The 12820-nt window shown below is 42.8% G+C and overlaps 1 protein-coding gene across 1 annotated transcript in view; it reads right to left on the bottom strand.

Annotated features, from left to right (window-relative positions):
• The window catches only part of CNTNAP5 (contactin associated protein family member 5), a 735160-nt gene that overhangs the window by 37483 nt on the left and 684857 nt on the right, over positions 1-12820 (bottom strand). The window contains 2 exon segments of the mRNA XM_032479187.1: positions 4164-4251; positions 12417-12547. Coding sequence (XP_032335078.1) covers positions 4164-4251; positions 12417-12547 — 219 coding nt within the window.

The following is a 12820-nucleotide window of genomic DNA, read 5'->3' as shown; positions in this document are numbered from 1 at the left end:
GCTTTAAATTTTCATCCTTTCAGTCTTTTGTATAGATGAATGGAGAGAAGTTTTTAAATACAGGAGGTTTCCAGGGCTGCGCCACATAAACCAGCTGCTGTGAAAGGAGCCTGGGTTTTCTGACCATGCAGCCCTTCTTATCTCTCCTCCCAAAATTCCTCAGGTTTGGTTGAAGCGAGGATTAAACGACTCAAGATATATTTAGGTAGCAGAGGGCATACAATAAACCAGATGCCCTCAAAAGTAATTCTGCTTCATTAAAACCAGACAAACACATTTGTAATGTTTTGCTAAGTTTCCACTAACAGGAAGAAGCCTAAGTTTCAGACGGGATTTGGAGGAAAGGAAGAGGAAACCAAGGCAATGAGTTATAAACCTACATTAAGTTTGCATCAAGGGAGAAATAACCTGAATCATGTTGAAGAATAAGAACCCTAGCCTCCAGCTATTGCCAAGTAAAGATGTTCAGAGCAAGACTCACATTTAAAACAGTGAAAAGTGGACTAGAAAATAAAATCACCTAACAGAAGAGGGAATAAACACAAAACCTCTTCACCTCAGATTGTGGCTGTGGATTGAAAAAAAACTGTGATAAAAATAATCAAATGACGTATTATGATATTGACAGGAACAACATTTCTACCAGAGGCTTGCTCTCATTTGGGCCTGGAGGACAAGTGTATACTCACTCTCGTACCAAAAAAAAAAAAAAAAAAAAAAAAAAAAAAACCCAAAGTGAGAAACTGAAATAATCTGAAATTGGCAGCACCACCTAGCCCCTGGCAGAAGTAAACTCAAATCTTGCCTGGAAGAAATCTTTCCAATGTCTGATGATCAAGGTTCCTGCAGATTAATTTCACCCAAGTATGAGCTCACACACACATAAACGCACAGTAATAAGAGAACAAACCACCATAGGAAAGAGTTAAAAAACAGAGAAGAATAGATTTAGATCCAACAGACTTCCAAGATTGGAAATATCAGAGACAGAATGTTCAATAAGTATTAGTGGAATACTTAAAGACATCAAATATTTTAAAACTAAGGGGGGACAACAGACTATCTCAATTAACAGATGTGTGTGGAAAAGAATTAAAGTAGTCCTTCTAGAAATAAAAAATATGACTGATGAGAAAATGACTAACTGAATGGGTTTTATGGGCTATTAGGCATAGATGAAAAGAGAATTTGTGAATTTGAAGATAAAACCCAATATACTGCACAGCACAGGGGACTGTATTCAATATCTCATAGTAACCTGTAATGAAAAAGAACATGAAAAGGGTTATATATATGTATGCTGCACACCAGATATTGACACATTGTAACTAACTATACTTCAGTAAAAAAGTGAAAAAATAACCCAATAAATTGGCCAGAATGCAAGTTAGGGAGAATAACACTTATTATAAGAAGATGGTATATTTCTACAATGGAATACTACTCTGCCATAAAAAAAGAATAAAATAATGTCATTTGCAGCAACATGGATGCACCTAGAGATTATCATACTAAGTGAAGTAAGCCAGAAATAGAAAGAAAAATACTATATGGTATCACTCATATGTGGAATCTCAAACAAACAAAAAAGGACACTATGAACTCATCTACAAAACAGAAACAGACTTGCAGACTTCGTAAACAATCTTATGGTTACGGGGGAGAGGGGGTAGGAGGGGATAAATCTGGAAGTTTGAGATTTACACATATTAGCCACTATATATAAAAATAGATTTTAAAAAAAAGTTTATTTTGTATAGCACAGGGAACCGTCTTCAATATCTTGTATGGAAAAATTATGAAAATGAATATATGTATGTATATGCATGACTGGGACACTGTGCTGTACACCAGAAATTGACACATTGTAACTGACTGTACTTCAATTAAAAAAAAAAAAGATGGTAAGAGACAGGAGGATAGAGTTAAAAAGTCTAAGATTTTTCTGGTGCATGTCTAAAATAACCAAGTAGAGAGAATAAGAGAGAAGCATTACTGAGACGCTGAGAATTTCTGAGAACTAATGAATAGAAACATATGAATAATACATAGGAACCAGATACACAGGAACTAATGAATAAATACAGGAAATGTAAACATAGCAAATAAGACAATTAAAAAGAAATCTACCATCAGATGTCTGGTAATAAAACTGCTGAACACCAAATTGAAAGAAACGGTCCTAAAAGTAGGTTGTGGGTGTTGGGAGTGGGAGTGATGAGAGTGCTTTTCAAGGTAGGACAGACTGAAAGCCACCAGCCTGTCTTTGCAGCAGCCACATTAGGAGACAGAAGAGACCAGTCATCCAGGGATGTGCTGGTGAGGGTTTAACCTGACTGTCCAGCAGCGGGGTAGCCCTGACTTGCAGCGTTCCTGAGCTCCATGGCATTAACACTCCTGGTATGGTCTATTTCAGACTACCATTGTGACATCACTGAATGCAGAATTGGGCAGAGATGTGTGTATAACAGGTTCTTATGAGCCAGCCGAGCTGGCTTCAACATAACCATGAATAATTCTCAAGATATGAGGGAAAATGTCCTTCAGCATTGAATTCCAGGTCTAGCAAAATTATCTTCCAAGAATGAAGGTGAAGACTTTCTATTTTTCAGATAAAGTCTCTCTTACAGAGAAAAACTTCAAAATAATTTACTTTGGAAAGAAGGAAACCAAATCTGGTAAAAGGCGAGGTTCTGGGACAAGGCAATTAGTGACTGCACTGGTAAATCAAAAAAGCAGTGTCTACATAAAATAACAGTTTTCATTCAAGGGAGAGGGGAATGAGATGAGAAGGAAAGATAAAATTTAGTCTAGAAGTCAGTCACTGTTGACTGGCTCATTCAACTGCAATTTTGGAAAGGAAAATGGACATTTTCCAGACTTGACAGCCCTAGGGTTTTGGACACAGATTTAGCTATGAAAATTAGATACTGTTTAGGAATCTGGAAAGCTGGAATGGGACAGAAGTCATTTTTCAGGCTTTTTAGCTCTTTCTCCCGGACAGCAAAGTCATGGTAACGCGAAATGGTCTTTGCCACTGTTTTAACGAGACCTTCTGCCTCTTGGGAGTTGAGATGCAACCCTGTGGCCACGGTGGCATCTGGACTCTCGCTCAGCATTAGTGATGACCTCAGAGTTCACAGCTCTCTGTTAGTCAGCTCGGAACTGCTTGGGGAGCCATTCCAGAAGATTCCAACAGGAATGCACACTTCAGGGTTGCCACCATTTTGCAAGCAATTGATTTCCTGCTTAAAATGTCTCCGGTTGTTAATGTTTTCTACTCTGTACTGTGACTCAGAGAATAAGAAAGAACAGGATAGAATCCCAGGAAAAGGTGAACAAGTAGAAAAGAAGGAGGCAGACACCAATCCAACCATACCAGTAACTGGAAATTGTCAAGGGGCTTAAATTTGCCAATTGATAAAACTGAGGTGACCAGGTTGGATCAAATGATGTGCATTCAGCTGTAAGCTCTTCATAAGATTATATATAAGGCTTAAAAAAAAAAAAGACTAAAAGGAAACATATGCAAATGATATATCAGGCTAACGCTAACTAAAGCAAAACTGAATTAGCTGTATTAATAACAGAAAAAACAGGTTTAAGCAAAGAGAAGTTCAAGTTAAACACCATCACTTCAAGTATGAAAAAAAGTTTAATTTGCCAAGAAGATATAAAAATTTCAATCTTGCCCACACCTAATAAAAGCCCTCACAGTATATATAATGAAAATTCACAGAACTTCCTGTAGAAAAAAAGAACACTCATTATCGTGGGAGATTTCAATCCTCTTTGAAGTTTTGGTGAGTTCGCAAAGAGATTAAGGATTTGCAAAATCCAGTAGTTGGGTTGTGCAAATCCTTAATTTCTTTAGGTAAATTTCATGTAAATTTAACAAAAAAATCGAGTCAACATTTTAAATTAAAATAATCTTACTTAATTGCGATGCTAATTTACTTTACTCAAGCTTCTATGAAGTCGATATGAAGGGGATGTCAGTTTCCAAACTTGACATGTATGTATCGCAGTGTTTCATACAGCAGACATCTTGGTTCTAGATCTTGGATATTATCGAGACCTCGTGCTTACTGTGATGAAAAGTATTTGCTTACTTATTTGTTTTAATAGAGACTGCTGGGAAGGAACAAACTAGAACAACAAACCTGTGACTTTGCCCAAGGTGAGTGACCTGATAGCCCTGAACTCGACTTCTGGGGAGAAGTTGTAACTGAGTCGGAGTTGCTGGTCCATCTGCGGGAAAACAGAAAACACAGGCGCATCAGCAGAGGTCCCCGTGGACAGGGCATAAAACACTCCCGTCCGGAAATAGCTTGAAAACACACACAGGGCAGACTCCTCTCTGGGATGATCTCTCCAGAGAGATGAGAACTGCCTTGCTAATTCTCCAATAATGCACATAAAATATGCCTTTCTTTCCTCTTGGTGAAATAAAGGCTTTCACACAAGTCTGCTCCCTGGGAAATTCTGTGCAGCTTCTGACAGGTATTTATCTCCCCACTGAGATTTTCTTACCAAACTCTTTGCTGCAAACAAGCAAACAAGCGAAGCCTTCTCGGGAGCGTGCGGTGCTGGATTAACATTAAGTGGAAGTCGGGCGCTCGCCTGTTTTTCCCTCCTTCTTGCCATTTGGTCCTTAGAGCCTTCACTGCTCCCTCTCCTCCGATAATTCTGACCTGGTCCCATTCAGGTGTGCACAGAGGGATTTTTCCCAAGCAAATATTTCAGTTTTACAAAAGACTGGACCCTGGGGAGGTGAGGCCTTGCTGAACGGTTGCCACCAACAAGAACAGCTGATAACCGCAGCCTGCAGGTAAGCAAAAGCCGCCAGGGAGATTCTCCAGGACTTTATTTCTGGGATCGTCCTTTAGGAAGCCTTCATTTCCTTGGGCAGTTTTCTCCAGTTCCATCTCCTTGTTCTCCCCTCCCCATTTCAGGGCATCATCCACCATCCATGCCCATCTAGTCAAACCCTACCAGATTCTTCCAGGCTCTACTCTGAATATTCACATGATGTCATCCCTGGGAAAGATCTTCGTAAGGTATTTGCGTTCCTTTGTAAGAAGAGGAGACTAGGAGCCCTTCGGCAGTGTGCCCACCTCCAGGCTCCCAAGGGGAGCAGCCCCCTTGGGGGGCAGCTGCTGGGAGACTGATACCCAGTACTCCTGGCTGCCACTGCCAGGACTCTCCCGCACCCCCTGCTGCTCAGTGAACCCCACCAGCAGCAACCTCTGCGTCCTGTGGTGGCGTCTGCTATGAGACACGTCTGTGGCTGTGACTTGTGCTATATGATTATGTGCATTATGGCTTTTTCATTTACAAAATTAGACTGTAATAATATTTGGTGTTTATTGAAGACTTGGTATGTATGAACCACCAAACTATTGGTATGTATGAAGATACCAAAGTATCCTTCCAAATGCATTCTTCTGCTAATTATCAGAGAAATGCAAATCAAAACAACAATGAGGTATCACCTCACACCAGTCAGAATGACCATCATTCAAAAATCCACAAACGACAAATGCTGGAGAGGCTGTGGAGAAAGGGGAATCCTCCTATACTGTTGTTAGGAATGTAGTTTGGTGAAGCCATTATGGAAAACAGTACAGAAATTCCTCAAAACACTAAAAACAGACTCATCATTTGATCCAACAATCCCCTCTCCTGGGCATATATCTGGAAGAGATTCTAATTTGAAAAGACACATGCACCCCAATGTTCACAGGAACACCATTTACAACAGCTAAGACATGGAAACAGCCTAAATGTCCATCAACAGATGACTGGATAAAGAAGGTATGGTGTATATATCCAATGGAATACTACTCAACCATAAAAAAGAATAAAATAATTCCATTTGTAGCAACATAGATGGACTTGGAAATTGTCATACTAAGTGAAGTAAGCCAGAAAAAAAAAAGAAAAATACCATATGATTATCACTTATACGTGGACTCTAAAAAAAAAAAAGGCACAAATAAACTTATTTACAAAACAAAAACAAATTCACAGACATAGAAAATATACCTATGGTTACCAGAGGGGAAAGAAGGTGAGGAGGGATAAATTGGGAGTCTGGGATTAGCAGATACTAACTACTATATATAAAATAGAGAAACAACAAGGTCCTACTGTCTAGCACAGGGAACTATATTCAATATCTTGTAATAACCTATAATGAAAAAGAATCTGAAGAAGAATATGTATATGTATAAATGAATCACTATGCTGTGCCCCAGAAATTAGCACAACATTGTAAACTGACTGAACTTCAATTAAAACAAAATGCACTGCTTGGCCCAGAACACACAGTGCCACACAGTCGTGTCCCCTGGTCACGCGGCCCACCAACCACATGGCATGGTGTTTGCCTTACCTGCCCTTGCCTCTCTAGATACTGAGCAGCTGTAGACCATCACTGTGTTTTTATTGCTGAATTCCTGCAAAATTCATTCCACAAACATTTGCGCACCTACTATGTGCCAGACATCGTCCCAAGTGCTCCCAGAATCCACCCCTTCCAGGAAGCTTTCCTTGATGGATAACATGGTTAGATTAACTGAGCCTCTCCCCTGTTCTCACAGTGTTTGTTTTTTTTTTTCCACCTCTAACCTTGCATTTAAGATGCTGTATTGTAATGATCTGTTCTCGCTCTTTCTCTCTCTCATGCTCTCATTTTCTCCTACGAGGATATGGGCATTTACTGATGCACATTTTCTCTAGGGCCTACTAGAGAAACTGGTAAAGGAACTCCCAACACAGGTTTGCTGAGTGAATACATGTAAGTAAACGGTCTGTATTGATTCCCTCTCTGTCTCCCGGGCTATGGAGACAGAGTCCATCGTATCTCAGGATGCCTCTGGCCGCCAGGTGGCCTCCACACCTACAGATACAACATACGGTTTTCACACCCGTAGTCTCCATCCACAGTCTATTTAGTGCTCAGATGCTGTCCTGGACCTGAAGGAGTTTTCTCCCTGCCTTATCCTTACTGGCCCCGCCTACTCTCTGGAATTGCCCCTCCCAGCAGGGGCCAGGGTGCCGCCCCTCGTGATTTGCTGCCCAGCTTGGACAGGAGGCTAAAGAGACTGAGAATCTCCTGCTGAGTGGAGAGCAGCAGAAGATTCTCAGGACAGAAGGTTGAGCTGAGCCTCCCCTGGCTTCTGCCTCTCACCTCCTCCCCAGGATCCGCATGCTCGGATCCCTCTGCAAGTGATTCCCTGAGCCTGGACGGGCCCCGCTCACATGCCCCGTGAGGAAGCTCTAATCGTTCTGGTACACGAGTCATTCCTGCCCTACCTCTCTACTCTGTGGGGACTTACCTGTCCTGACACTTTACCCGGAGGACAAAGGAAAGAGAGAGAAGGTCAATAACACTTAGTTAAAGGGAGTTTTAAGAAAATCAGTATTTGTAAAGGTTTGGAAAGGAGGACAGGGTGACTCAGAGAAGGCTTGAGGCTTCTGGTGACTGGTGACTCTGGATAGCTGGGGGACAGGTTCCAGCTCTGACATAGAGCAAGAGCTTCACTAAGACTGGCCCAGGGGCTGGGTCACCGATTTGAAAAGCTTAGCAAACGCACAGGGCAAACTCCAACAACAAAACAGGGGATGTACCACAAATATTTATTTCTAATATGTTGACATTTATGATAGGGCATAGGCAATCTCTGAAGTATTCAATGGGAAATTCATTATTTTGTTACATTTTGTTATGTTTATGTTATGTTTTAGTATTGTTTTTATTTTTAATTACTCTTGGTGAGGGGGTAAGGGGGTGAAGCACTATTTTCCTTCAAACCTTAGGTTGCCTGAAGACTTGAGCCTTCAGAACCACTAGGCAAATGACAATTCTCAGATTGTCACCAGGAGTTTGTCCTCTGGGCTGCAGCCCGGTCCCTAAGGACTGCTTCCTACAGCACACAGAGCAGAGAGGAGAAGGTATGACCATTCAGGGCCTGGAGGCCTTGTGAAGACCGTTCTGAGCACTTGGATGCCTCTGGCTGAGTTTAGTGATAAGCATCTGCCCTCTCCTTCTAACAGGTTGTGAGGAAGGTCGGGGACCCTGCGCCAGCTGAGGGGTGAGACTGGGCATATAGCAGTAGCTTTACCTTTTCTGTTCTTACTGTACAGCCTGTTCTAAGTGAGGAGGAAAAAGGAACAGTAGGATGAGGGTAGGAGTGTCACAGAGACAAGTGTGTTGTGTTAATAAATCAATAAACTGATTTCAAGTTGAAAAAAAAAAAAAAAACAATTAGACTCTCAGCCTCTGGATCTTTCTGCTCCTTCAGTGCTTTGGAAATCATATGTCTTCCCCCAATGTATGTTCATCATGGACTATTCGTTCTTTGGTAGAAATCCTTTAGCTGCAGAAGAGGAGGGAATACGCCTTACTGTTCCCTTGCTGCCCTATTTGTGTCTTTCATTGTTGGAAAAGAGGACAGGAAATATAAAGAAAAAGAAAAGGAGCCTTTTATACTAATGCCCACCAGAATGTGTCCCCAATGTCCCAGCAAGACCTCAGGCAAAACATATTCAAACAAGAAGTCTTCGTTTCCATCGCTTTTATCCTCCAATCTGGCTTCAGCCCGAATTTGCTCTGAAGACTTTTTGACCCCTAAATTCCAGAGTTAATTCTAGAGGTAAGTCCATTCAGTTATTATCACTCAGGAACTGCGATTTGTGCTGGGTATTTGCCAATTATTCCGGAACTTCCACCCAATCAAGAAAATGAACGGTCAATCTTGACTTCTCCCATAGTCCATACCCAAAGGGTCACCCAGTGCTACTGATGTTACTTCCAGACCTCTCTCAGTTCCCCTGTCACTGGCTGCCCACTGCACTGATGAGGACCCTCCTCTTCTCTTCCTGCCTGGTCTCTGCCTCATGTCTCATCACTCTCAAATACATATTTCCACAGACAGATCATAGCGCCTCTGGAAATGAAAATTGACCCCATGATACTTCCTCCTCCCCCTCCACAGGGCCAATTTAATGATCTCTACACAGAACAGTAAGCCTTGTGGAATTCATCCATTTAGTTCACATGTATTTATTAAGAATCTGCCGTAGGTTAGGCACTGCTCGACAAAGTGGGAGTTCCGTGAGAATGAAAAGAGACCAAAATCCCTGTCCTCGTGAAGCTTACATTCTAGAGGAGGGAGAGGGGACAAGACAGTAAGTAGGTAAGTTACACTGAATGCTAGATAGTGTTTAAGTGCCTTAGAGTTGAGGTCAAGGAGCGAGGCTGCTGTATTAAATACGGTGATCAGAGATGGTGTCATTGAAGATGACGTTTCCAGTGAAGTCCTGGCTGATGGGCAAGGACAGCTGGCAATGCAGGTGTATGGGCAGTAGCATTCCAGGCAAAGCAAGCTCAACCGAGTTTGAGAGCTCTGGGAACAGCCAGGAGGCCAGGGTGACATGCGTAGGTGACGGGACAGTGATGGGTGAGCTCAGAGAAGTCACATCAGGAAGGGAACAACTGGTGTGGGGTCGTGGAAATCCTCTGAAGCCACTGCTAGGTCTTTGGCTTTTCCTCTATCTGAGAAAGGAAACTGTTGTGAAGGAATAGGAAACAAACTTACAAACTGGCTTCCCTGATGCTAAAACTGCTGATTCGTTCTGACTAAGACATCCTGCAACTTGCCTTTTCCTCCCTCACTGCGTTTGTTCTAACTCCCAGACTTTTCCATTAAGCTCTCCTCTCCGTACACATTCTTTACTGGGAATAGCTCTAACCCACAGGCTACGCTCCAGGAAGGAGGTAACAGGCTGATAACCTCAGAAGAATGGACAGACCCTCTGGAGGTCCCCTATGATGCCAAGAGGATTCATCGAAGTTAAGAGGAATGTAGCAGGCTGTGAAATGCCCTGATTGCTATCACATTTTCTGTTCCATCCAGTTTTTCTATAAAACCTCAAGACCCCAAACCCAAGATGGATTCACAGTCCCTAAGGCATGACCCTGCTGCGACTTCCCTTTGCCTGGCAAAGCAAGAAAACCATTCTTTTCTGATTCTTCCAAAACTGCCTCCGAGTCTCAACGCATGCAGAGGCCAGTCTTGTGGCAACAACTGAAGGGTTTTGGAGAGAAAAATGCTGCAATATGACTGATGTCTTAATAGGATCCCCCTGGCTGCTGTGTTGACAAGAGGCTGAAGTGGAACAAAAAGATGAGCAGGGACATGTCAATGAAGAGACAAACTTCAAACTGCAACAATTCAAGGAAAGGATGAGGATGGCTTGAGGCAGAGTGGAAGCTGTTACCATCAGGATGTTGCCTGTGAGAGAAAGAGAGGTTTCCAAGATGACACCACAATTTGAAGACCAAGAAAATGCAAGCATGGAGCTGTCAGGACCTGAGATGTGGAAGGAGATGGGGAAAGGGGATTGTGTGGGGGAAGAATCTCAGTAACTCAGCTGTAAATATGCTACCTTCAAGATGCCTAGCAGACATCCAAATAGCTCTGGAATTCGGCCAAAGGGCTGCAGTTAGATATACATTTGGGATTGGTCCATAAGTATAGACATGATATCTGAGAATGTGAGTTTGAACGGGATTCGCCATGGAATGAGTGTGCATGCAAAAGAGAAGGAACTTAGAGTCCTGGGATTCTCCAGAGATGAGAGTGTGGATGATGAGGGCAGGACCAGCAGAAGAGATGAGAATGAGCATCTGTCAGAAGCAGGAGGAAGAAAAGGTGAGCGTGGTGTCCTTGTAGCCAAACACCAGTCAGCTTCAAAAGCAGAGAGCACCACTGAGTCAGATGCCAGCGAGAGGACACGTGAGGAAAAGGTCATGGATCTTGCAAGATCAGGTCACCTGAAGTGTCATTTTGAGGTAGCCCAGTGACAAGATCTTCATCGGGTGGGTTTAAGAAAAAAGGAAGAGGACATTTGGATACCAAGTATATAAGCAACATTTCCAAGGATTTGAGCAATAAACTGAAAGAGAAAATGGGGCCATGTATGAAGTCGATAGGACAGTAAGAAAGCTTCCCTTCCCTCCTGACACAGGGTTTTTGGTTTTCTTTAATGCTTGTAATACTTGCATGCATTATGCTTTGGGAAGCCATGTAGTAGAGCTGGAAAAAAGGGAAGGGGGGTGGTAATGCTGTAGTGATGTCTGAGATCTGGTCCACAAGTGGTGGGTCAGGTCTTAACTAGAGCCACGAACTGGCCATATTCAGCAACAGAAGGGAAAGAGGGGGAACAGACAGAGAAGCAGGCAGGTGGACACGTGTGCTGAGAGTGTGTGGATTTCCTTTTCTGAATGCTGCATTTTTTTTTTTTATAAGAAAGAAGGAAGCAAAGTCATCTGTCAAGAGTGGAGGTAGAATTGGAATTGTTGGTGGTAGAAGGAGAAAGAGAAGGGTTAAAATTGGCATCTAGGAGATCAGGAGGATGGGTGAATTTTTTAAAAAATGGGGTGATTTCTGGGTAGATTGAAGAGCTCACTTGAGGTCCTGATTCTAAAGAGGATGATGGGGACTCTGCCCATTTTCTACCGTGATCCACTGTCACCTGCTGCTGCTCCTCAAACCAAGATCACTGGACCTTTGTGGCGCGCCCTCTATGCACTACACTCTTTCAGACAGTTTTGCAGATCTTGACTCGGACCCTCTGCCTGAACACTGCCCTCTTTCTTCTCCACCTAACCAACTCCTACTCACCTTCCAGACTCAGTTTACTGCTAACTTCCTCCAGAAAGTAAATCCAGTTGACCCTTAAACAATATGGGTTTGAACCATGCAGGTCCACTTATATGAGAAGTTTTTCACCAGTAAATACTGCAATAGTACAAGATCTTCCATTGCTTGAATTCACAGATGTGGAACCATGGATACAGAAGAACTGAGTTCAGGGAGGACCATCCATAGCGACTCAGACTTTTGACTGTGCAGAGGGCTGGCACCCCTAACCTCCTCTCCTGGTTGTTCAAGGGGCAAGTGCACTGATGCCTAGATGAGAAGAGTGCCCTCCTCCGTGCTCCCACATCACCTGCGCACACTCCGACCTTAGACCTTGTCGGTCCCTTGTGATTCCTCCCACTCCTTATCTCCCTCATTATACCACAGTTATGGGTTATCAAAATTGAACAGGCATCAGGGTCACCTGCTGTCCCCTCGCCCCCAAAACAGCTTCTGGTTAAGTAGATCTGATGTGGGGCAAGAGAATTTGCATTTCTTACAAGATCCCAGGTGATGATGATGCTGGTGGGAAGGGGAAGGCGCTCTGAGGACCACTAGTCCAGTTCTCCAAAGGCCGGGGTTGAGCGCAGCTCACATCCACCCCCAGAACTTGGCTCCACACTTGGCTGGGCATCGAAGCTCAGAAAAGTTTTCTTCAGCAGCCAAGACGCGTTTGGTTGAATGAGAAGAAGGGAAGTGAGTTACCTGAATGGTAAGCCCTCTGCCTTCTCGGCTGATCTTCAAGTGGTGCAGTCTCCTGTCGGCAAAGTTCTCCGTATCGATGGTGAATACGTGAGGTTTTTCCTTGCTTAGCTGATAACGAACTTGTAAGCTTCCTTGGAAGAAAAACATGAGAAATTAGAATTAAAAGCGGGACTTGTAAAATGCAAACATAGGATCAGATTGTCTTTTCATTGATTATGACTATTCTCTAGGGACACACGTCTCAATTCTTTCATCATTCACATTAAAAAAAATTTATTTATTATTTTTTTTTACCATTTGCTGAACCCTGTTGTATTTTTTTTGAAGGGGCAGGTATTAGGTTTGTTTATTTAGTTATTATTATTTATAATGGAGGTACCGGGGATTGAACCCAGGACCTCGTG

The sequence above is a fragment of the Camelus ferus genome, chromosome 5 (genome assembly GCF_009834535.1).
Source record: "Camelus ferus isolate YT-003-E chromosome 5, BCGSAC_Cfer_1.0, whole genome shotgun sequence".
Taxonomy (NCBI): Eukaryota; Metazoa; Chordata; class Mammalia; order Artiodactyla; family Camelidae; genus Camelus; species Camelus ferus.
This window is presented reverse-complemented; position numbering and strand designations above follow the sequence as displayed.